The following is a 26,516-nucleotide window of genomic DNA, read 5'->3' as shown; positions in this document are numbered from 1 at the left end:
GTTTTGGAGGGAGATGACCGCAGGGGACACCTGCACTGCCTTCCTGCTCTTTCTCTGCCTTTTGGTCACCCATTCCCTGTCTCCCTGACCAATCCTAATCTGCGGTGTGACCAACTCACTGAACGTGCTATCCACGACCTCAGCATAGCGGATGCTCCAAAGTGAGTCCATCCGCAGCTCCAGAGCCGTCATGCGGTCTAACAGGAACTGCAGCTGGATACACTTCCCGCACATGAAGGAGTCTGGGGCATCGGCCGCGTCCCTGAACTCCCACATTGAGCAAGTGGAGCATAACACGGGTCTGGGATCTCCTGCCATTTTTACACTCCCAACAGTAAGTTTAAAAAAAAATAAATAAATAAAAAAATTTACTCCCCTTCTCAGCAAGCACTCGGCAACCACTGCGCCCCGCACGATAACACCTCAGGGAAAAGAAAAAGTACTTACCAGTCACAGCCAATCATTTACCTGCAGGCTGTGATGGCACGGTTCAATATCTTTCTACTTCTACCTGCCCTTGAGTCTCCCTCTTGATCTTTACTCGGCTGGGATCCTTACAGTGAGTGTCTTTTTTTTTGGTTAGAGGAGGCGGTAGGGAGGGAAACACTGAAGTGTTTGGGGTTTAACTGTCACTTGACAACAGCTCCTCCACAAACCATCTTTAGGATGCAGTGACTGCAATGCACGGATGCAAATGTTCCCCGCAACAGCCAATAAGCAGCTCCGCTCTACTGCCCTCTGCTGGATGCTTGCATTGACTTGAACACCTAGGGTGTCTTGCTCAGGTACACTTTCTGGATGCAGTGACCGCAATGCACGGATGCAAATTTTCCCTGCAACAGCCAATCAGCAGCTCCGCTCTACTGCCCTCTGCTCGGGTTAGGGTGTGGAATGGACTGCCTGCTGTGATAGTGGAGTTGGACACTTCAGGAACGTTCAAGCGGTTATTGGATAGGCACATGGAGCACACCAGAATGACAGGGAGTGGGATTGCTTGATCTTGGTTTTGGACACGGCTCGGCACAACATCGAGGGCCGAAGGGCCTGTTCTGTGCTGTACTGTTCTATGTTCTATGTAACTAGTGGGGTGCCACAGGCTTTGGTGCTGGGACCCCAGCTGTTCACAATATATATGAATGATTTGGATGAGGGAACAAAATGTAACACCTCAAAGTTTGCAGATGATACCAAGTTGGGTGGGAGGGTGAACTGTGACGAGGATGCAGAGATCCTACAGCATTATCTGGGCAGGTGCTGAAGGTAAGCATGCAGGTGCAGCAGGCGGTAAGAAGGCTAATGGTATGTTGGCCTTCAATGCGAAAGGTTTCGAGTACATTAGCCAGGGATATGTTGTTTCAATTATACAGGGTCTTGGTGAGGCCACACCTAGAATATTGTGTGCAGTTTTGGTCTCCTTTTCTGAGGAAGGATGTTCTTGCTCTGGACGGAGTGCAGCGAAGGTTTACCAGACTGATTCCAGGGATGGCGGGACTGTCATATGAGGAGAGATTGTTCTTGCTGGAGTTCAGAAGAATGAGGGGGGATCTCATCGAGACTTATAAAATTCTAACCGGACTTGACAGGGTAGATGCAGGGAAGATGTTCCCAATGGTGGGTGTGTCCAGAACCAGGGGGGTCACAGTCTGAGGATTCTGGGTAAACCATTTTGTACAGAGATGAGGAGACATTTCTTCACCCAAAGAGTGGTGAGCCTGTGGAATTCATTACCACAGGAAGTAGTTGAGGCTAAAACATTGAATATATTCAAGAGGCGGCTAGATCTAGCACTTGGGGCGAATGGCATCAAAGGTTCTGGGGAGAAAGCAGGATTAGGCTATTGAGCTGGATGATCGGCCAAGATTGTGATAAATGGCAGAGCAGGCTCGAAGAGCCAAAAGGTCTCCTGCTCCCTTATGTGTATCTATGTATATGAAAAACATTCTGGAACAGGATATGCATTTGATGGGGCTGGGGTTACCTTCCACACTTCTATTTATTAAACTATTAACAAATAAACTAAGACTCTAATAAAAACAACAAACTCACCTCTAAAATTACAAACATCAGGGGCGGGATTCTCCGACCCACCCCGCCGGTTTTCGGCCGGGGGCGAGGATCACACCACGCCGGTCGGGTGCCGTTGGCAGTGGCCCTCAGGGCAATTCTCTGGGCCCCGATGGGCCAAGCGACATTCGGTGTCTGGCCAGTCCCGCCGGCGTGGATTGGACATGGTCCCACACGCGGGACCTGGACGGTAAGTTGGCTGGTGCGGTTATCCGGGGGGGCGCGGAGGGATCCGGCCCCGGGGGGGGGGGTGGGGGGGGCCACAGTGGCCTGACCTGCGATCGGGGCCCGCCGATCTGCGGGCGGACCTGTGCCGTGGGGGCACTTCTTCCTTCCGCGCTGGCCCCTGTAGGGCTCTGCCATGGCCGGCGCGGAGAAGACGCCCCCCCTGCGCATGCGGCAGAATACGCCGGCCGGTCTGCGCATGCGCTGAAACACGGCGGCGGTTCTGCGCATGCGCTAACTCGCACAGTCCCTTCGGTGCCGGCTGGCGCGGCGCCAACACCTCCGGCACCGGCCTAGCCCCCGGAAGTGCGGAGAATTCTGCAACTTCCGGTCGGCCTGACGCTAAAGTGGTTGCGCCGTATTTTACGCCGGCGTCGGGCCATCGCGCCGATTCAGGAGAATCCCGCCTAAAATCTTTTAGAAATTAGCACAATCGGGCATCATTATGTTTTGCTCCCTTTTCCGAGTTCGAAAGAAGTCATGGACTCATTAACTGTTCTCTCTTCACAGATGCTGTCATGCTTACTGGGTTTTTACAGCAGTTTCTGTGTTTATATTTGATGGAAACAATTTGCGAGTTTCATATGGGAGTATTTAATATCTTCATAAATTAAACATTTTTTATATTTTAAAACTTTTAAAAAGTGCTTCACATTTTTTTAGCAAAAAGGCCGTTTAATTTTAAGAGCCTCTTCAAAGGGTCACAATTAACAGAATCCTGTCATGCTAATTAATTTGATCTGGGGACATGGCAGTTTTGTGGGTGAGGTCGCTTTTCAACACAGTTATTATTAAACCAGTGGAAATGATGATGATAAATTTGGTTTTTGCAGTACTTGAAACTTGTTGACCTTTTATGCTGTTTGCCCAGGAAAAAACAGCGCAACCGGGTGGAAAGTGTGAAAGGCTTAGAGGGAGTGGAGTTCTTCAAATGCACCCAGGAGAGATTTTTATGCCAGCACATAGAAAGTCCTACAATTGAGGGGGCGGTGCTGGATCTTGTTTTAGGGAATGAAACCAGGCAAGTGGGTGAAGTTACATGTTTTGGTAAATATAACGCAGTTGAATTTTTATGGTAGTTATGAAAAAGGACATAGAACATTACAGTGCAGTACAGGCCCTTCGGCCCTCGATGTTGCGCCGACCTGTGAAACCACTCTTAAAGCCCATCTACACTATTCCTTTATCGTCCATATGTCTATCCAATGACCATTTGAATGCCCTTAGTGTTGGTGAGTCCACTACTGTTGCAGGAAGGGCATTCCACTCCCTTACCACTCTGAGTAAAGAACCTACCTCTGACATCTGTCCTATACCTATCTCCCTCAATTTAAAGCTATGTCCCCTTGTGCTAGGCATTACCATCCGAGGAAAAAGGCTCTCACTGTCCACCCTATCCAATCTTCTGATCATCTTGTATGCCTCAATTAAGTCACCTCTTAACCTTCTCTCTAACGAAAACAGCCTCAAGTCCCTCAGCCTTTCCTCATAAGATCTTCCCACCATACCAGGCAACATTCAGGTAAATCTCCTCTGCATCCTTTCCAATGCTTGCACATCCTTCCTATAATGCGGCAACCAGAATTGCACGCAATACTCCAAATGCGGCCGCACCAGAGTTTTGTACAGCTGCATGTACCTCATGGCTCCGAAACGCAATTCCTCTACCAATAAAGACATAGACCGGAAATTAAGGTTCTTAATTGGGGGAGGGCCAATTTTCATAAAATAAGACCTATTCTGTCCAAAGTTGACTGGACAGTTAACTTAGCAGCTACTTATAGGAAAATCTACATCAAACCAGTGGGATTCATTCAAAAAGGAAATAAGTGTGTACAGGGCCAACATGTTCCCATGATAGTGAAGAGCGGGGGCAATACGTCCAGCATATCTTGAGTGCCTGGGGTCGGATAAAGAAAAAAAGGGGAGGCATATGGGAGAAAAACAAGGCTCAAAACCGCACAAGCCCTAGAGGAATATAGAAAGCCGGGGAGGGGTTACTTAAGAAAGAAATTAGGAGAGCGATTAGGAGAGCGAAGAGGGGGCATGAAAATGCACTGGCAGGTAAAATAAAGGAAAATCCAATGGCGTTTTATAAGTATATTAAGGACAGGAGGTTGACCAGGGCCCATTAGGGACTAACGTGGCAATGTGTGTGGAGCCGGAAGATGTTTCAGCGGGAGAGCATTTTGGGCTTAGTGACCATAGATTTCGAGAAGTCATGGATAAGGACAAGAGTGGCCTGCGAGCGAGGGTGCTTAATTGGGTGAGGACCAATTACATCCAAATTAGACAGGAACAGGGGAATGTGGATTGGGAGCGCCTATTTGAAGGCAAATCCACGTCTTGACACGTGGGAAGCTTTTAGAGGCCAGTTGACCAGCTTGGGTCACTGTCTGTGCGGGGTCTGCACGTTCTCCCTGTGTCTGTGGGTTTTCTCCGGGTGCTCCGGTTTCCTCCCACAATTCCCAAAAGCTGTGCTATTAGGTAATTTGTAAATTCTGATTTCTCCCTCTGTACTTGAACAGGCGCCGGAATGTGGCGACTAGGGACTTTTCACATAACTTCATTGCAGTGTTAATGTAAGTCTACTATAGATATGTTTACATCCCCTTTGACCATAGGCGAGGTTCCAGAGGACTGGAGAATAGCCGATTCAGGAGAATCCCGCCTAAAATCTTTTAGAAATTAGCACAATCGGGCATCATTATGTTTTGCTCCCTTTTCCGAGTTCGAAAGAAGTCATATTATTCCCTTGTTTAAGAAAGGAAGCAGGGATAATCCAGCAAATTATAAGCCGGTGAGCCTTACATCAGTGGTGGGGAAGCTTTTGGAAAAGATACTGAAGGACTGAAAAATATGTTCTATGACAGGATATATGCACATTTGGACTAGTTAGTGACACGCAACATGTTTTTGTACGGGGAGGGTCATGTCTCACAAACTTGATTTGAGTTTTTTTTTGAAGAGGTGCCAAAAGAAACTTCATGAGGGGAGGGTTGTGGGACCTGAGATTCATGTCGCATTACATTCATCCCCCACCACCTGGCCTGCAAAATCTTACCAACTGTCCTGGCTTGACACAATTCACACCTCTTTAACCTGGGGTTACCCCATCTCTGGATCTGTAAAGATTGAATCACCTAATGCTCGCATTCCAAGCACTGCCTGGCATCTTTGAATTTGTTTACATATATATGTTTCTGGAACATAGCTCTTCATTCACCTAAGGAAGGAGCAGCGCTCCGAAAGCTAGTGATTTGAAACAAACCTGTTGGACTTTGACCTGTAAGACTTCTAACTTGGTTTTGGAAGACAGAGAGTAGAGGTGGCAGGGTGTTTTTCAGAATGGAGATCTGTAGCTAGTGGTGTTCCGCAGGGATCAGTGCTGGGACCTCTGTTTGTAGGATATATAAATAATCTGGAGGAAAATGTGGGTGGTCTGATTAGTAAGTTTGCAGATGACACGAAGATTGGCGGAGTTGCTGATAGTGCTGAGAATTGTCAGATGATACAGCAGGATAGAGATAAATTGGAGACTTGGGCACAGAAATGGCAGATGGAGTTTAATGCGAGGTGATGCATTTTGGAGGATCAAATCTGGGTATGAATTATACTGTAAATGGCAGAACCCTTAGGAACATTAACATACTGAGGGATCTGGGGGTGCAGGTCCACAGTTCCTTAAAAGTGACAACACAGGTGGCCAAGGTGATTAAGAAGGCACATGGCATGCTTGCCTTCATCAGCTGGGGCATTGAGTACCAGAGTTAGGAAATCCTATTGCATGCAGTTCTGGTCACATTATCGGAAGGACATGGAAGCTTTGGAGAGAATGCAAAGAAGGTTCACCAGGATGTTGACTTGTCTCGAGGGTGTTGACTATGAGGGAAGGTTGAATTAACAAGGATTGTTTTCACTGGAAAGACGGAGGGTGAGGGGAGACCTGATAAAGGTCGACAAAAGTATGAGAGGCATACTAGGTGGATAATCAGGCTTTTTCCAAGGGTGGACGTGTCAATTGCAAGGGAGCACAGGTTCCAGGTGAGAGAGGGAAGGTTTAAGGTACATGTGCGGGATAAGTTTTTCACATAGCGTGGTGGGTGCCTGGAACGTGCTGCCAGAGGATGTGGTGGAAGCAGGCACATTAGCAGCATTTAAGAGGCATCTGGATGGATACGTAAATTGGGAGGAAATAGAGGGATACAGACCGAGTAAGGGCAGAAAGTTTTGTTTTTAGTTAGGGCATTATGATTGAGACAGGCTTGGCGAGCCGAAGGGCCTGATCCTGTGCTGTAGTTTTCTTTGTTCTTCTATAGGTGAGGTTTCAAATGAGTACTTCGCATATGTGTTCACTAGGGAGAAGGGTGATGTAGGTATAGGAATCAGGGAGGCACATTGTGGTTTACTTGACGATAATCTTTATTAGTGTCACAAGTAGGCTTACATTACATTGCAATGAAGTTACTGTGAAAATCCCCTGGTCACCACAGTCTGCCCGCCTGTTCGGGTACATTGAGGGAGAATTCAGAATGTCCAAATTACCTAAACAGCACGTCTTTCGGCATTTGTGGGAGGAAACCGGAGGAAACGCACACTTTCACTGAGAGAACGTGCAGGCTCCGCATAGTTAGTGACCCAAGCTGGGAATCGAACCTGGGATCCTAGCGTTGTGAAGCAACAGTGCTAATCACTATGCTACCATGCCGCCTTAACGACTTAACATTGAGACGGAGGAGGTATTAACAGTTTTAACAGGCCTAAAAGTGGATAAATCCCTGGGGCAAAATGAGAGATATCCCAGGTTGCTGTGGGAGGCAAGGGAGGAGATTGCAGCGGGACTGACAACATTTTCAAATCTTCTCTGGCTACAGAGGCCTGGAGGACAGCTCATGTGGTACCATTATTCAAGAGGGAAGTAGGGACGAACCAGGAAATTCCAGGCTAGTGAGTGTAACTTCAGTGGTAAGGAAACTACTGGAAAAAAAGTCTGAGGGACAGAATAATCTCCACTTGGAGAGTCCAGGATTAATCAAGGATAGTCAGCATGGTTTTATCAAAGGGAGATCATAGCTTACAAATTTGATTGAACTTTTTGAGGAGGTGATTAGGTGTGTAGATTAGGGCAGTGCAGTTGATGCAATCTACTTGGACTTTAGTAAGGCTATTGACAAGATCTTGCATGGGAGATCCATGGGATCCAGGGCAAATTGGATCTAAACTGGCTTATTGACAGGAGGTGATGGTCGAAGGTTGTTTTTGTGACTGGAAGCCTATGTCCAGTGCTGCAGGGATCAGTGTTGGGTCTTTTGCTGTTTGCAGTGTACATTAATCTCTATTATTATTGTCGCAAGTAGGCTTACATTAACACTGCAACATAGTTCCTGTGAAAATGCTCCAGTCGCCACACTCCGGCGCCGATTCGGGTACCCGAGAAATTCAGAATGTCCAATTCACCTAACAAGCACGTCTTTAGGGACATGTGGGAGGAAACCGGAGCGCCCAGAGGAAACCCACGCAGACACAGGGAGAACATATGCAGACTCTGCACAGACAGGACTCACGCGGGAATCGAACCCGGGACCCTGGCGCTGTGAAGCAACAGTGCTAACCACTGTGCTACCATGCTAGCAAAAGGATTTTAAAAATCGGTCGTGAAGGAGTGAATGTTCACTGTCGAGTGAGAGTGCCAGCCAGGGAGCTAGCAAGATGGTGGAGGCTGGGCTGTCGGGTGGGGCTGCACTGAGGATGACTGAGGTTGATGTCTTTGGAGCTGGAGAAGCAGTTTGCGAATCACTTGGAGGCGTTGAGAAAGGAGTTGGCAGTGGCTTTGAAGACGTTGGTGGAGGATGCAGTTCCCCCGGTCAGAGTAGCTCTGGCAAAGACATCAGCCGAGGTGAGGGAACAGAGTGAGAAGATGAAGGGAGTGGAGGAGGCCATGTTGCAGCACAGCAATCGGCTCATCTTGATGGGGGATGAGGTGCGGGGGATGGTCGAGGCCAACAAGGGGCTTCGAGCAAAGCTGGAGGACTTAGAGAATCGCTCGAGGCAGCAAAACTTGAGGATTGTGGGCTTGCCCGAAGGGGTAGAGGGCTCGAGGCTGACTGAGTACTTCACCAAGATGTTACCGGAATTGATGGGGAAGAGCCCTCCCGGTATGAACTGGACCGAGCCCATCGGTCGCTGAGGTCGAAGCCAAAGTTAAATGAGCCGCCAAGGGCTCATAGATGATCATCTGCTTCCACAAGTACCACAAGTACACAAGTACCAGGTGTTGAACTGGGAAAAGCAGAAGCGGGAGTTGCAGTGGGCTGGTGCTGGAGTTCGCATATACCAGGTGGAGCTGGCAAAGAGGCGTGAGGCTTTCGGCCGAGTCAAGACTGCATTATACATCAGTAGGGTGTGATTTGGTGTGTATCCAGCGAAGCTGAGGGTGACCTGCAACGGCAGAAATTTCTACTTTGAGATGGTGGAGGCAGCGGAGGCGTTCATGAAGGTAGAAGGCTTGGGACAGAAGTGAAGACTGGAACTGAAGAGGGATTATGGACTGCGAATGGGGAGTTGGGAGCGTGTATAAATGGTTTTGTTTTTGATCTACATTGTTCTTTGTTTACTTATGCTGTTTTGGAGTTTTAAGTTTTTTGATTGTCATTATTTGTTGCGATGATTTTGTTATTTTATTTAGTTGTTTGGGTTTGGTTGTTTTTTCGTGGGACGGGACAGGAGGGGAGGGAATGCCTTGTGTGGGCGCCCCCCCGCTAACTAACTTAAGTCAGCTAGTGAACGGGTGGTGGGAGGGGTTGCAGACATTGGAGCCTGGCGGTTTCGATGAGCCTAAGAGATGTGAAAAGTGGGGGGGGGGGTTCGATACTGCGTGAGGGTTTTTCGACAGGAAGTGCAGCGTGGTATTCTGGGAGGGGGTTCAATGTTAACAATGGATAGGGGCGAGACACGCTCATGGGGCAGGGTCCAGTGTTACGATGATGGTGGATTAAAAAGGGAAGGGGGGTGAGTGACCTCGATTAGGATAGTTGCGTGGAACGTGAGGGGGTTGGGTGGCCCAGTCAAGAGATCAAGGGTGCTTGCGCATTTGAAAGGTTTGAAGGTCGATGTGGCGATGCTGCAGGGGATTCACTTGAGAATGAAAAAAGAACAAAGAAATGTACAGCACAGGAACAGGCCCTTCGGCCCTCCAAACCCGTGCCGACCATGCTGCCCGACTAAACTACAATCTTCTACACTTCCTGGGACGGTATCCCTCTATTCCCATCCTATTCATGTATTTGTCAAGATGCCCTTAAATGTCACTATCGTCCCTGCTTCCATCACCTCCTCCGGTAGCGAGTTCCAGGCACCCACTACCCTTTGCGTAAAAAACTTGCCTCGTACATCTACTCTAAACCTTGCCCCTCTCACCTTAAACCTATACCCCCTAGTAATTGACCCCTCTACCCTGGGGAAAAGCCTCTGACTATCCACTCTGTCTATGCCCCTCATAATTTTGTATACCTCTATCAGGTCGCACCTCAACCTCCTTCGTTCCAGTGAGAACAAACTGCGTTTATTCAACCGCTCCTCATAGCTAATGCCCTCCATACCAGGCACCATTCTGGTAAATCTCTTCTGCACCCTCTCTAAAGCCTCCACATCCTTCTGGTAGTGTGGCGACCAGAATTGAACACTATACTCCAAGTGTGGCCTAAATAAGGTTCTATACAGCTGCAACATGACTTGCCAATTCTTATACTCAATGCCCCGGCCAATGAAGGCAAGCATGCCGTATGCCTTCTTGACTACCTTCTCCACCTGTGCCCCTTTCAATGACCTGTGGACCTGTACTCCTAGATCTCTTTGACTTTCAATACTCTTGAGGGTTCTACCATTAACTGTATATTCCCTACCTGCATTAGACCGTCCAAAATGCATTACCTCACATTTGTCCGGATTAAACTCCATCTGCCATCTCTCCGCCCAAGTCTCCAAACAATCTAAATCCTGCTGTATCCTCCGACAGTCCTCATCGCTATCCGCAATTCCACCAACCTTTGTGTCGTCTGCAAACTTACTAATCAGACCAGTTACATTTTCCTCCAAATTATTTATATATACTACAAAGAGCAAAGGTCCCAGCACTGATCCCTGTGGAACACCACTGGTCACAGCCCTCCAATGAGAAAAGCATCTTTCCATTGCTACTCTCTGCCTTCTATGGCCTAGCCAGTTCTGTATCCACCTTGCCAGCTCACCCCTGATCCCGTGTGACTTCACCTTTTGTACTAGTCTACCATGAGGGACCTTGTCAAAGGCCTTACTGAAGTCCATATAGACAACATCCACTGCCCTACCTGCATCAATCATCTTAGTGACCTCCTCGAAAAACTCTTATCAAGTTAGTGAGACACGACCTCCCCTTCACAAAACCATGCTGCCTCTCACTAATACGTCCATTTGCTTCCAAATGAGAGTAGATCCTGTCTCGAAGAATTCTCTCCAGTAATTTCCCTACCACTGAAGTAAGGCTCACCAGCCTGTAGTTCCCGGGATTATCCTTGCTACCCTTCTTAAACAGAGGAACAACATTGGCTATTCTCCAGTCCTCCGGGACATCCCCTGAAGACAGCGAGGATCCAAAGATTTCTGTCAAGGCCTCAGCAATTTCCTCTCCAGCCTCCTTCAGTATTCTGGGGTAGATCCCATCAGGCCCTGGGGACTTATCTACCTTAATATTTTTTAAGACACCCAACACCTCGTCTTTTTGGATCTCAATGTGACCCAGGCTATCTACACACCCTTCTCCAGACTCAACATCTACCAATTTCTTCTCTTTGGTGAATACTGATGCAAAGTATTCATTTAGTACCTCGCCCATTTCCTCTGGCTCCACACATAGATTCCCTTGCCTATCCTTCAGTGGGCCAACCCTTTCCCTGGCTACCCTCTTGCTTTTTATGTACGTGTAAAAAGCCTTGGGATTTTCCTTAACCCTATTTGCCAATGACTTTTCGTGACCCCTTCTAGCCCTCCTGACTCCTTGCTTAAGTTCCTTCCTACTTTCCTTATATTCCACGCAGGCTTCGTCTGTTCCCAGCCTTTTAGCCCTGACAAATGCCTCCTTTTTCTTTTTGACGAGGCCTACAATATCTCTCATCATCCAAGGTTCCCGAAAATTGCCGCATTTATCCTTCTTCCTCACAGGAACATGCCGGTGCTGAATTCCTTTCAACTGCCACTTGAAAGCCTCCCACATGTCAGATGTTGATTTGCCCTCAAACATCCGCCCCCAATCTATGTTCTTCAGTTCCCGCCTAATATTGTTATAATTAGCCTTCCCCCAATTTAGCACATTCATCCTAGGACCACTCTTATCCTTGTCCACCAGTACTTTAAAACTTACTGAATTGTGGTCACTGTTACCGAAATGCTCCCCTACTGAAACATGTACCACCTGGCTGGGCTCATTCCCCAATACCAGGTCCAGTACCACCCCTTCCCTAGTTGGACTGTCTACATATTGTTTTAAGAAGCCCTCCTTACAAACTCCGCCCCGTCTAAGCCCCTGGCACTAAGTGAGTCCCAGTCAATATTGGGGAAGTTGAAGTCTCCCATCACCACAACCCTGTTGTTTTTACTCTTTTCCAAAATCTGTCTACCTATCTGCTCTCTATCTCCCGCTGGCTGTTGGGAGGCCTGTAGTAAACCCCCAACATTGTGACTGCACCCTTCTTATTCCTGATCTCTACCCATATAGCCTCACTGCCCTCTGAGGTGTCCTCTCGCAGTACAGCTGTGATATTCTCCCGAACCAGTAGCGCAACTCCGCCTCCCCTTTTACATCCCCCTCTATCCCGCCTGAAACATCTAAATCCTGGAACGTTTAGCTGCCAATCCTGCCCTTCCCTCATCCAGGCCTCTGTAATGGCAACAACATCATAGTTCCAAGTACTAATCCAAGCTCTAAGTTCATCTGCCTTACCCGTAACACGTCTTGCATTAAAACATATGCACTTCAGGCCATCAGACCCGCTGTGTTCAGCAACTTCTCCCTGTCTGCTGTGCCTCAGAGCCACACTGTCCCTATTCCCTAGTTCTCCCTCAATGCTCTCACCTTCTGACCTATTGCTCCCGTGCCCACCCCCCTGCCATACTAGTTTAAACCCTCCCGTGTGACACTAGCAAACCTCACGGCCAGGATATTTATGCCTCCTCCGGTTTAGATGCAACCCGTCCTTCTTATACAGGTCACACCTGCCCCGGAAGAGCTCGCAGTGGTCCAGATAATGGAAACCCTCCCTCCTACACCAGCTGTTTAGCCACGTGTTTAGCTGCTCTATCTTCCTATTTCTAGCCTCACTGGCACGTGGCACAGGGAGTAATCCCGAGATTACAACCCTCGAGGTCCTGTCTTTTAACTTTCTGCCTAGCACCCTGACCTCCTGCTGCAGGACCTCATGCCCCTTCCTGCCTATGTCGTTAGTACCAATATGTACAACAACCTCTGCCTGTTTGCCCTCCCCCTTCAGGGTGCCCTCTACCCGTTCGGAGACATCCTGGACCCTGGCACCAGGGAGGCAACATACCATCCTGGAGTCTCTTTCACGTCCACAGAAGCGCCTATCTGTGCCCCTGACTATAGAGCCCCCTATTACTATTACTCTTCTGCGCTTTGACCCTCCCTTCGGAACATCAGAGCCAGCCGTGGTGCCACTGCTCTGGCTACTGCTGTTTTCCCCTGATAGGCTATCCCCCCCGACAGTATCCAAAGGGGTATATCTCTTCGAGAGGGGGACAACCACAGGGGATTCCTGCACTGACTGCCTGCCCTTTCTGGTGGTCACCCATTTCTCTGCCTGCACCTTGGTGTGACCACATTTACATAACTGCGATCTATGACGCTTTCCGCCACCTGCATGCTCCTAAGTGCATCCAATTGCTGCTCCAACCGAACCATGCGGTCTGTGAGGAGCTCCAGTTGGGTGCACTTTCTGCAGATGAAGCCATCCGGGACGCTGGAAGCCTCCCGGACCTGCCACATCTCACAGTCAGAGCACAGCACCCCTCTAACTGACATTGCGTCAATTAATTTAAATTTAAATTGTTTTTTTTTGAATATTTTTTTTTTAAATTTCAAAGTTACTGTTAACTATCTGTTTCCTAGCACTAGATTTTAATAGAAATGCAAAAGCTAAATATAGTACTCTCCGATCTCTGGCTTAGATATCCCTCTAAATTATAATTAAGTAATTATGTTTAATTAGTTACCAATGCTCAATTTTTTAAAATTCAGTGTAGAATCCCAACCAGCCACTCAGGCCACAGCTTTTCTGTGATGTCACTTCAGTTTCCCCCCCGACACACACAATTTGAAAAAGGTACAAAAGTAAAAATGAGTAAAAATCACTTCCTTACCTTCTTAGTGTTAATAATAAAATATGGTACTTACCTCACACCAATGGGTTTTATTATTAGGTTAGAGGAGGAGGGCGGGTGGGAGACACGACATGTGTAGTGTCTCGGGTTTCCTCTCCACCAGAATTTATTGGTGAGGGTCTTCCCAGAAGTCCGCGGGTCGAACTTCCTGTTCCCGCCTTAAATACTAAAATATTTTTTAAAAAACAGAAAAGAGGGACCGAAAACGGGACCAGGTAAGTGTTTTTAAAGGATAGACTTACCTCCCAGCAATCACTTCCGCACTGCCCCCGCTGAAATTGTCTCACCAGCTCTTCTCCCGCCGAAATCGACGGATTAGGTGAAACTTAGGATGGGCTGGGTCAGCCATGTGTTTCATTGGGGATTTGATGGTAGGGCTCGAGGGTAGCAATCCTGGTTAGCAATAGAGTATGGCTCCAGATGGAGAAAGTGGTTGCAGACCAGGGAGGTAGGTATGTGATAGTGACAGTGGCATTGGAGGGGAGGATGGTGGCGCTGATAAGTGTGTATGGTCCCAACCAGGATGATGTAGGATTTATGATGAAGGTGTGTGGGGCCATCCCCGACTTGGATTCACACGAATCGATAGTGGGTGGGGACTGGAACTTGGTGTAGGAGCCGAGATTGGACAGGTCACGGCCGTGCTTGCTTCTCCTGTCGGGGTGGCTAAGGCATAGGCTGGACTAATGCGGGAAATGGAAGGGGTGGACCCTTGGATGTTTCTGCACCCAGGGCAGCGGGAGTACTCTTTTTTTTTTCTCCGCGGTCCACAGGGTTTATTCGTTAATTGACTTTTTTGTGGTGGGGAAGGCGCTGCTGGCTGGGATTAAGGGGAATACTCGGCAGTTGCAATATCGGATCATGCGCCGCATTTGGTGGATATGGTGTTGCAGAGGCCGAGGTGGAGATTAGATTTGCGGCTGTTGGGGGACCGAGGATTCTGTGATAAGATTGGGAAGTAACCGAGGAATATTGGGGTTCAGTTGTGTGGGGGAGGTTTTGCAGGTGGTGTTTTGGGAAGCTCTAAAGGCGGTGGTGGTAAGGGGGAAGGTGATCTCGTTGAAGGCAAAGGTGGATAAGGAGGAGAGGTTGGAGCGTCAAAGGGTAATAGGTGAGATGTTGGAGGTAGGCAGGAGTTATGCAGAAGACGGGGATCCAGCAAAGTTGGAAAAGAGGAAGGAGTTGCAGGCGAGTTTTGCCCGGCTGTCCACAAGGAAGGCGGTGCATCAATTGAGGCAGGCAAGGGGAGCGGTTTTAGGAATATGGGGAGAAGGCGCATGTTGGCAGGGCAGCTTCTTAGGGAGGCAGCAGCGAGGGAAATTGTTCAGGTGCGGGATAGGGCAGAAAAGTTGGTGGTGGCTCCAGATCAGATTAATAGGGTGTTTGAGGCGTTTTAGGAGAGATTATATGGGTCTGAGCCACCTGGGGTGGGGGGGGGGGGAAGATCAGGAGATGCAGGAATTCCTGGATGGTTTGGAATACCCGAGGTTGGGGAGTGGGATCGAGACATATTGGATGTGGCATTAGCAGAGCAGGAGACAAAAGATGCGATTGGGAGGATGCAGTCGGGGAAGGTAGCAGGGCCAGATGGGGTTCCAGTGCATACGACAAGAAATTTAAAGACAAGTTCATGCCGCTGATAGTGGGGATGTTTGAGGAGGCAATAGGGAAGGGGCTGTTGCCACAGACTTTGAACAAAGAACAATATAGCACAAGAATATGCCCTTCGGCCATCGAAGCCGGTCATGATACCAACCTTTGCCAAAACCCTCAGTACTTCCTTGTGCCGTATCCCTCTATACCAATCCTATCCATGTGTGTGTCAAAATGTCTTTTGAACACCGTTAATGTATCTACTTCCACAACCTTCCCTGGCAACGCGTTGCAGGCACTTGCCACCCTCTGCGTAAAAAAACCTGCCTCGCACATCTCTTCTAAACATTGCCCCACGGACCTTAAACCTATGCCCCCTGGTGACTGACACCTCCACCCTGGGAAAGAGTGCCAGGCATCGATCACCCTCTTGAGAAGGATAGGATCCAACAGAATGTGGGTCGTATAAGCCCATATCACCTTTGAATGTGGACGCAAAGGTGTTGCTGAAGGTATTGGCGGGTTGGTTGAAGGAATGCCTTACAAAGGTTATAGGAGAAGATCAGACGGGGTTTGTGAAGGGGTGGCAGCTCTTTTAGAATATTAGGAACATTAGGAGGGTATTGAATGTGGTTACGGCACTGGCGGAGGGGAGGGAGACAGAGGTGGTTCTGGCATTGGATGCCGAGAAGGCGTTTGACCGAGTAGGGTGGGGGTATTTGATGGCAGTTCTGGAGCGGTTTGGGATTGGGCCACAATTTGTAGTAGATTGGGTAAGGAGCCGAGGGCGAGTGTCCGCACGAATAACCTGAATTCAGGATATTTTGGTCTGCACTGTGGAACCAGGCAAGGATGTCCTATGTCCCCCCCTGTTCGTGCTTGCGATTGAGCCATTGGCCATCACATTGAGGAGTTCGGAGGTGTGGAAAAGGATAGTGTGGGGGGGAGGGGGGGGTGGCGGCGGCGGGCGGAAGGTAGAGCATAGGGCATCTTTGCATGCAGACGATTTGCTCTTGTATGTATCGGAACGGAGTGGGCCGATAGGGGGCATATTGGAGTTGCTTTGAGTATTTTATGTGTTATAAACTTAATTTAGAGCAAAGGGAACATTTGTGGTGTTTCAGCCAGGGTTGGGGGGGGGGGGCTACTATTCCGTAGGGCGGGGACTCACTTTAGATATCAGGTGCAGGCGGCGCGGGATTGGCGGGGGGGTGGGGGGGCTCCATAGGTATAACATTACTACTTTGGTGGGGAGGATGAAATCAGAATTGACAAGGTGGGATTTGATCAATCGAGTCTGCACCGACTTTTGAAAGGCCACCCTTTCTTTCACCCTATAACTTCACACTAAGTGGCAATTTAGCATGTCCAGTCCACCTAATCTGCACTTCTTTGCCTATGGGAGGAAATCGTAGCACCCAGAAGAAACCCACGCAGACACTGGGAAAGTGCAAACTCCACGCAGTCACCCAAGGTGGGAAATGAACCCGGGTCTCTGGCTCTATGAGACAGCAATGCTAACCACTGTGCCGTCGTGCCACCCCACCATGCGTGTTGCATACAAAAGGAGCATTCTTGCCCTGGTACCAGGGATGTATGTATAGTCCACTTGAGCCACTAACTCCTAACCTGATCAGTTTAACTTTCTATTCCTTTCTTCCTCATGGGCTAGACAGCTGGTTTGTGATGCAGAACAAGGCCAGCAGCGCGGGTTCAATTCCCGTACCAGCTTACCCGAACAAGCGCTGGAATGTGACGACTAGGGGCTTTTCGCAGTAGATTCATAATTGTGATAATAAAAAGATATTATTATGTTTGTCCAACTTTCTCTGAAAAACAGATTGAAAAGTGGTGAATCAGATGGATAACTATTTAGATTTGACATCTCTCTTTAAATAATAACTTGTAATCCCTCTTTTCCTATGTTCTGGTCTCATTGTGCCACCTGAGCTGGTGATCTATGTCCAGGTCTTGCCACTGGCACTATCCAGCTGAAGATTGGCAGTGTGACACTTAGCTGTGGGGCTGATCTCTGCCCCGCACCTCCCCACAGCTTTGACGTCAGAGATCAGCCAGAATGAACGTACTGGCTTGCTTTCCTTCCATTCCGTGAAGGCGGCACGTGTCACAGTGGTTAGCACTGCTGCCTCATAGCGCCAGGGATCCGGCTTCAATTCTGGCCTTGGGTGATTGTGGAGTTTACACTTCCTCCCCGTGTCTGTGTGGGTTTTCTCTGGGTGCTCCGGTTTCCTTGCACAGTCCAAATATGTGCAGGTTAGGTGGTTTGGCCATGCTAAATTGCCCCTTCGTATCCAAAAGGTTAGGTAGGGTTTACAGGGTTATGGAAATAGGGTGGAGAAGTGGGCCTAGGTAGGGTGCTTTTTCAGGGGGTTGGTATTGACTCAAAGGGTCAAATAGCCTCCTGCACTGTAGGTATTCTTTGATTTTAGAGAGTCTACTGTTTGTATGTTCTTATCACTTTCGAAGTAACTTCATTGCAGTGTTGATGTAAGCCTACTTGTGACAATAATGAAGTTTAATTCTTTATTTACTTGGTTATTCCAAAATGCGCCTTTTTAAATAAATTGAAAATGTGTTCTATTGTGAAGCGTTTCATTACTCATATCTTATAGAAGGATTTGACTATAATGAAGATGAAAATTATGAACGCAAAGCTGGAGAGGTGTTTGGAAACCAGCGCCGACTTCCCCTGCAGTTTTTCTGGGATTTTAAGGTAATTATGTTTACATAGATATAAATAAACTTATACTTGTATATTGAAGTACTTTGACAAGTCATGCTTATCAAACATGTTTTACAGATAAATTTGTTGGGTGAGAAAGATGACACTCCCATTCATTTCTGTGATAAATGTGGATTGCCAATCAAGATATATGGACGCATGGTGAGTGACGTCATCTCAATATTTTGATAAATTTTTACGATGACGGGTATGTGACTTTGTCTCTTGCCTTCTCTTTCCCTTTTGGTATTCAGGTAGATAAACTATGAACAGATATTGCTATTTTGTTGAAAATTGTGTACTCTGATTGTTTAGTTTTCCTCTGACAGACTTGCTCAGCAATTGGTTTCAATGCAGCTAGCTAGTTTTTAAGCATTTACAACACTTGCACATACTTCCACACACAATCTAGTTTCTTGACTGGGAGATGAACGTGTAGACATTGTAATACTTGTACCATTAAGTCTGTATTCCAACTCCCTACTGTTTCTGCCAAAATACATTATCTCACACTTCCTCACAGCGCCAGGGACCCGGGTTCAATTCGAGTCTTTGGTGATTGTGGAGAATTTGTACTTTCTCTACATGTCTGCGTGTCCAGGTGATTCAGTTTCCCGAGAGAGTGCGTGCGCGAGAGGGGGGGGCGGGGGGGAGAAGAGCCGAGAGTGCGCGCGCGAGGGGAGGTGGGGCCGAGAGAGCGCCGCGAGGGGGGGGGGGGGGGGTTGAAACCGAGAGTGTGCGCGCGAGGGAGGGGGGGGGGGTGAAGCAGAGCGTGTGCGCGCGCAAGGGGAGAGCCGAGAGTGCGCGCGTGGGGGGGGGGGGGGGGAGGGGGAGAGAGGAAAGAAAGAGAGGGAAACAGAGCCGAGAGTGCCGCGCGAGGGGAGGGGAGGGGGGGGGGGGGGGGGGGGGGGGGGGAAGGAGAAGCCGAGAGTGCGCGAGGGAGGGGGGGGGGGGGGGAGGAGAAGCCGAGAGTGCGCGAGGGAGGGGGGGGGGGGGGGAGCCGAGAGTGCGCGCGAGGGGGGGGGGGGGGGGGAGAGCCGAGAGTGCGCGCGCGCGAGGGGGGGGGGGGGGGGGGGAGAGAGCCGAGAGTGCGCGCGCGCGAGGAGGGGGGGGGGGGGGGAGAGAGCCGAGTACAGTGCACTGGCTTTGCAGCTAGAACACTCTCCGCAAGTCTACTTGTGTAAACTAATTTCCTTAATTCGAACCTCGAGGAATTTGTCTTTATTATGATTTCCATGACACAGTGGACATTAGTAGATAGTCTATTGCCGGAAATGGAGACAGAAAGATTAAGGAAGGGAAGGGAAGTGTCTGAAATGGACTAGGCATATATAGGCACCATATAGGCACCAACGATATAGGTAAAAAACGGGATGAGATCCTACAAGCTGAATTTAGGGAGTTAGGAGTTAAACTAAAAAGTAGGACCTCAGAGGTAGTAATCTCAGGATTGCTACCAGTGCCACGTGATAGTCAGAGTAGGAATGACAGGATAGCTAGGATGAATACGTGGCTTGAGAGATGGTGCAAGAGGGGGGGTTTCAAATTCCTGGGACATTGGGACCGGTTCTGGGGGAGGTGGGACCTGTACAAATCGGACGGTCTGCATCTGGGTGGGACCGGAACCAATGTTCTCGGGGGTGTGTTTGCTAGTACAGTTCGGGAGGCTTTAAACTAATGTGGCAGGGGGATGGGAACCGATGTAGGAAGTCAGTGGGGACGGAAACAAAAGGCAGGAAGGGAGAGTGTGTAAAGCATGACCAGAGAAAGCAGGGCAGAGAGCAAGGAAAGTCTACATCAAACTGCATTTATTTCAATGCAAGGGGCCTGACGGGCAAAGCGGATGAACTCAGGGCATGGATGGGCACATGGGACTGGGATATTATAGCTATGACTGAAACATGGCTAAGGGAGGGGCAGGACTGGCAGCTCAATGTTCCGAGGTACAGATGCTATAGAAAGGATAGAACAGGAGGTAAGAGAGGAGGGGGAGTGGCGTTTTTGATTAGGGAGAACATCACGGCAGTACTTAGAGGGGATATATCCGAGGGGTCGCCCACTGAGTCTATATGGGTGGAACTGAAAAATAAGAAGGGAGAGATCACCTTGATAGGACTGTACTACAAATAGTCAGCGGGAAATTGAGGAGCAAATATGTCAGGAGATTACAGATCGCTGCAAGGAAAATAGGGTGGTAATAGTAGGGGACTTTAACTTTCCCAACATTGACTGGGACAGCCATAGCATTAGGGGCTTGGATGGAGGGAAATTTGTTGAGTGTATTCAGGAGGAATTTCTCATTCAGTATGTGGATGGACCGACTAGAGAGGGGGCAAAACTTGACCTCGTCTTGGGAAATAAGGAAGGGCAAGTGACAGAAGTGTTAGTGACAGAAGTGTTAGTGAGGGATCACTTTGGGACAAGTGACCATAACTCCATTAGTTTTAAGATAGCTATGGAGAATGATAGGTCTGGCCCAAGAGTTAAAATTCTTAATTGGGGCAAGGCCAATTTTGATGGTATGAGACAGGAACTTTCAGAGGTAGATTGGGGGAGACTGTTGGCAGGCAAAGGAACGGCTGGTAAATGGGAGGCTTTTAAAAATGTGTTAACCAGGGTTCAGGGCAAGCACATTCCCTTTAGAGTGAAGGGCAAGGCTGGTAGAAGTAGGGAACCCTGGATGACTCGAGATATTGAGACTCTGGTCAAAAAGAAGGAGGCATATGACGTACATAAACAACTGGGATCAAGTGGATCCCTTGAAGAGTATAGAGATTGTCGAAATAGAGTTGAGGGAAATCAGGAGGGCAAAAAGGGGACATGAAATTGCTTTGGCAAATAATGCAAAGGAGAATCCAAAGAGCTTCTACAGATACATAAAGGGAAAAAGAGTAACTAGGGACAGAGTAGGGCCTCTTAAGGATCAACAAGGACATCTATGTGCAGAGCCACAAGAGTTGGGTGAGATCCTGAATGAATATTTCTCATCGGTATTCACGGTGGAGAAAGGCATGGATGTTAGGAAACTAAGCGAAATAAATAGTGATGTCTTGATAAGTGTGCATATTACAGAGGAGGAGGTGCTGGAAGTCTTAAAGCGCATCAAGGTAGATAAATCCCCGGGACCTGATGAAATGTATCCCAGGATGTTGTGGGAGGCTAGGGAGGAAATTGCGGGTCCCCTAACAGAGATATTTGAATCATCGGCAGCCACAGGTGAGGTGCCTGAAGATTGGAGAGTGGCGAATGCTGTGCCCTTGTTTAAGAAGGGCAGCAGGGAAAAGCCTGGGAACTACAGACCGGTGAGCCTAACGTCTGTAGTAGGTAAGTTGCTAGAAGGTATTCTGAGAGACAGGATCTACAAGCATTTAGAGAGGCAAGGACTGATTTGGGGCAGTCAGCATGGCTTTGTGCGTGGAAAATCATGTCTCACAAATTTGATTGAGTTTTTTGAGGGGGGTGACCAAGAAGGTAGATGAGGGCAGTGCAGTAGACGTTGTCTACATGGACTTTAGCAAAGCCTTTGACAAGGTACCGCATGGTAGGTTGTTACAGAAGGTTAAAGCTCACGTGATCCAGGGTGAGGTTGCCAATTGGATTCAAAATTGGCTGGACGACAGAAGACCGAGGTTGGTTGTAGAGGGTTGTTTTTCAAACTGGAGGCCTGTGACCAGTGGTGTGCCTCAGGGATCGGTGCTGGGTCCACTGTTATTTGTGATTTATATTAATGATTTGGATGAGAATTTAGGAGGCATGGTTAGTACAGGTTCATAGCTCCTTGAAGGTGGAGTCGCAGGTGGACAGGGTGGTGAAGAAGGCATTCGGCACGCTTGGTTTCATTGGTCAAAACATTGAATACAGGAGTTGGGACGTCTTGTTGAAGTTGTACAAGACATTGGTACGGCCACACTTGGAATACTGTGTGCAGTTCTGGTCACCCTATTGTAGAAAGGATATTATTAAATTAGAAAGAGTGCAGAAAAGATTTACTAGGATGTTACCGGGACTTGATGGTTCGAGTTATAAGGACAGGCTGGATAGACTGGGACTTTTTTCCCTGGAGGTCTATAAAATAATGAGGGGCATAGATCAGGTAGATAGTCAACATCTTTTCCCAAAGGTAGGGGAGTCTAAAACTAGAGGGTTTAAGGTGAGAGGGGAGAGATTCAGAAGGGCCCAGAGGGGCAATTTCTTCACTCAGAGGGTAGTGAGTGTCTGGAATGTGCTGCCAGAGGTAGTAGTAGAGGCGGGTACAATTGTGTCTTTTAAAAAGCATTCAGATAGTTACATGGGTAAGATGGGTATAGGGGGTTATGGGCCAAGTGCCGGCAACTGGGACTAGCTTAATGGTAAAAACTGGGCGGCATGGACTGGTTGGGCCGAAGGGCCTGTTTCCATGCTGTAAACTTCTATGATTCTAGGTGAGAGTGATGGAGGGGTGGAAACTGTAAGCGAAGTTGATGAATTTTTCCAGGTCCGGATGAGAGCATGAAGCGGCACCAAAATAGTCATCAATGTATCAGTAAAGAAGTTGTGGGAGGGGACCCGGGTAGGCCTGGAACAAGGAATGTTCCACATACCCCATAAAAAGGCAGGCGTAGCTGGGACCCATGCGGGTACCCATTGCTACACCTTTGATTTGGAGAAAATGGGATGAGTTAAAGGAGAAGTTGTAGAGAGATAGAACGAGTTCAGCCAAGCGGAGGAGAGTGGTGATGGATGGGAATTGTCCGGGCCTCTTTTCGAGAAACAAGCGAAGAGCTCTCAGGCCATTCTGGTGTGAGATGGAGGTGTAAAGAGATTGCACATCAATGGTGAATAGAATGTGGTTAGGGCCCGTGAACTGGAAGCTGTCAATATGACGCAGGGCATCAGAGGAATCCCGGTTGTAGGTGGGGAGGGAATGGACCAGAGGAGTGAGGATGGAGTCAAGATAAGAGGAAATAAGTTCGGTGGGGCAGGAGCATGCTGACACAATGGGCCTGCCGGGACAGTCCTTTTTGTGGATTTGGGGAAGGCATCCAGAGGAAACGAGGTCGCTAACGGTGTTGGAGATAATGGCTTGAATCCCTGGTTCTGGACACACCCATCAATGGTAACACCTTCCCTGCATCTAACCTGTCTAGACCTGTTAGAATTTTCTAAGTCTCTATGAGATCCCTCTTCATTCTTCTGAACTCCAGCTAGAACAATCCTAACCTGGTTAATCCTTCCTAATATGACAGTCACGCCATCCCTGGAATCAGTCTGGTAAACCTTTGCTGCACTCCCTCAAGAGCAGGAACATCCTTCCTCAGAGAAGGAGACCAAAACTGCACTCACTACTCCAGGTGTGGCCTCACCAAGGCCCTGTACAATTGCAGCAAATCACCCCTGCTTCTCTACTGGAAATCTCTCGCAATGAAGGCCAACATACCATGAGCCTTCTTTATCGTCTGCTGCACCTACATGCTTACCTTCAGCGAATGGTGCACAAGGACACCCAGGTCCCACTGCACACTCCCCTCTCCCAATTTACAACCATTCAGGTAGTAATCGGCCTTCCTGTTTTTGCTTCCAAAGTGAATAACCTCACACCTTTTGCTTCTCCCCGTAACCGAATTGATTCTGTCCTTGCACCTTCACAGACATACTCTCGTTCCAACACTACAATTTCTCCTCTAATCCGTACTGCTACCCATTTCTTTCTCTATCTTTTCTTTTATCCTTGACTAGGGAGCCATATTTCTGTCATTGCCATATTCCCATGCAGCTATTTGTGCTTGTAGCTCACCAACCTTATTCACCATATCTTCCTATTTCTACCCAGGTCAGCATGTGGCACTGGGAATAAGACAGATATTTGTGACCTTCAAGGTCTTACTTTTTAGCCTTCTCTCTCTTCCTCATATCATGGGTATAACGTGTATCATACTTCTGGTTCCTTCCTCAGCAAAATATTCTTCACCCTATCAGTGATGTCTACCCTAGAATTATGGATGCAACACCCATGCAGAACTCTCATGATGGTTTCAGAAATGCTTGTTTGACTCTTTAATCATGGAATCTCCTGCAATGATTAAATTTCTATTCTTACTATTCTATCCTGTGCAGACTCTTCTCCATAGGTGCCATGATTTGGAATGCACTCTTTTCAAAGTGCTTTGACTCTGAGCAGCCTCCAAAACCAAGTACCAGTTTGAGAATGGCATACACCCTTCAACATCCTGCACTTTCTGCTTCTTCCTACTCTTCAAATAGCCACTCGTCTACTATCCTGACCTGTCATTGCCTGCTGGATGACCACCTCCTGGAATCATAGAATTGACAGTAGGCCATTCGGCCCATCGAGTCTGCAGCGGCCCTTGGAAATGGCACCCCATTTAAGCCCATACTTAAATCCCCGTAACCCAGTAACCCCACCTAATCTTTTTGGACAGTAAGGGCAATTTAGCCTGGCCAATCCACCTAACCTGCACATCTATGGACTGTGGGAGGAAACCGGAGCACCCGGAGGAAACCTACGCAGAAACGGGCAGACTCCGTACAGACAGTGACCCAAGCCGGGAATCATACCTGCACCCCGGGAGCTGTGAAGCAACTGCGTTAACCACTGTGCTATCGTGCTGATCCAGGAAGACTCATCCTCCCTGATGCTCTGCAGTGAATTCAACTACCCCTTGACCTCAGAAATGCTGAACTGGAGCTCAAGCGTCTGGAGACACTTCCCCCCACATGTAGTTCCCAGGAAACATGAAATGTCCTAATGTTTTGTGCAAGAATTGCAAGTAACAAATCTCAGTTGCCCATCCATATCTCATGTTTTAGAACTAATTTTAATTAATGTCACTAGATGCAAGTACTAAATATTATTTCACTGCAACAATGTAAACCTGATAGAGGTTTGCAAAATTATGAATGGCATGAACAGAGTGGATGGCCAGATGCTTTTTCCCAGGGTGGAAAAGCCAATTACTTCAGGACGTGGGTTTAAGGTGCAAGGGGAAATTTTAGAGGAAATGTGCAAAGCAAGTTTTTTTTTTTTACAGACGGTGGTGAGAGCCTGGAATGCGCTGCCAGGGGAGGTGGTGAAAGCAGATACGATAGTGACGGTTCAGAGGCATCTTGACAAAACATGAATAGGATGGGAATAGAGCAATACGGACCCTGTAAATGCAGAAGGTTTTAGTTTAGACAGGCATCATGATCGGCACAGGCTTGGAGGGCCAAAAGGACCTGCTCTGTGCCGGACTGTTTGTGCTCTCCGTTCTAAAGCTCACCTCAGTTGAAATTTTTTATTTCCTACCGCCTAGCTTAAATGAATGCTCTAGTTTAGAGAGAGAAAAAGAGAAATACTCACCAACCAATCACTTTTCTGTGATGTAACCCTTTGATTTTAATTTCTTCTTTCTCAAATGCATTTCATCTGTTCAGATCCCTGGGTGGCTTTTTATTCTGCTGGTCTAGCTCAGCTGTCACTCTCGCTGCTGGTTTTGGGCTGTCACTCTTTATATTCATTGCCAATTGATTTCTGCTGTCCCTCTCACTGCTTGGTCCTGCAGTGCTTCTGTTCTTTGTCTTCTGCCAGCGGACTCACTCTGTTCTCACTTGCGCTGCTAGACTGTTTTGCCATTGCATTTCATAACCCCATTCATTCTTAATGTTCGACTTGGACCTGCTTGCCTGCCACTCTTTGTTCCCCCTGCTGATCTCGTGCCGACTCTCCAACCTCTCTTTTTGCTCTCCCTGCAGTCCCACTTGTTCTTGCTTCTGGCCTCAGTCTGATGTCACACTCCAAGATGTCACCAATATTGAGTATTGTTTTGAGAGTGACAGAAACCCCAAAGACCCGTGCATTTTCTGCCTCTTCCCATTATTCTGGATGGCCGTCAATCTACAAGTCTGAACTCTCACTGTCTACCTACTAGCATATACAAACCAGGAAACACTCGTGTTCCCTGATGCTGCAATGACTTCAGCTGCCTCTCAAACTTTTAAAGTCATTGTGTATTTAAAATAAATCTTACAGAAAACCTAAAGTAGTTGACTCCGTGCATGATTTCTTCCTCCCCAAAAAATACATTTCGCAGCCTGGGATGGAGTTGAAACCCTGTAGCCAGGATTGACTTTGGTATAAATTTTGCATTTTTGTCTGATGTACACGGCAAGTGGGTTCTTAATTTGCTGCCTTAAATATGCATTTATTCTCAGATTCCATGCAAACATGTATTTTGTTTCAACTGTGCAAGTTTGCAAGAGAAAAAGAGTGACAAGATGTGTCCTGGGTAAGTTGTGTTCTATTTGAGCTTAGCAAGTAATTTAACACTGCTTATAATAGTTTTAGATTTTGTTTTCACTTTGTAACATTTGTTTATATGCAGCACAAGACTCAGCCCAGTTGTTTGATTAACGTTTCCTTGTTCATTTCATACTTTTATCCTGCTAGACTACCTGAGCACTATACAAATGGTAGTGTACCAACATA

At 47.9% G+C, this 26,516-nt stretch overlaps 1 protein-coding gene across 2 annotated transcripts in view; it reads left to right on the top strand.

Moving 5' to 3' along the window:
- Positions 1-26,516, top strand: part of LOC140388193 (E3 ubiquitin-protein ligase Hakai-like) — a 95,453-nt gene that overhangs the window by 51,993 nt on the left and 16,944 nt on the right. The window contains exons 2-4 of one of the 2 annotated variants that reach the window (XM_072471965.1): positions 17,943-18,043; positions 18,131-18,214; positions 26,243-26,316. In XM_072471965.1, the coding sequence (XP_072328066.1) occupies positions 17,943-18,043; positions 18,131-18,214; positions 26,243-26,316 (259 nt within the window). Of the gene's footprint in view, positions 1-17,942; positions 18,044-18,130; positions 18,215-26,242; positions 26,317-26,516 lie in introns of those variants that run through there. The other variant, XM_072471966.1, reaches the window with a different exon arrangement.

Source organism: Scyliorhinus torazame, chromosome 13, assembly GCF_047496885.1.
Source record: "Scyliorhinus torazame isolate Kashiwa2021f chromosome 13, sScyTor2.1, whole genome shotgun sequence".
Taxonomy (NCBI): Eukaryota; Metazoa; Chordata; class Chondrichthyes; order Carcharhiniformes; family Scyliorhinidae; genus Scyliorhinus; species Scyliorhinus torazame.
This window is presented reverse-complemented; position numbering and strand designations above follow the sequence as displayed.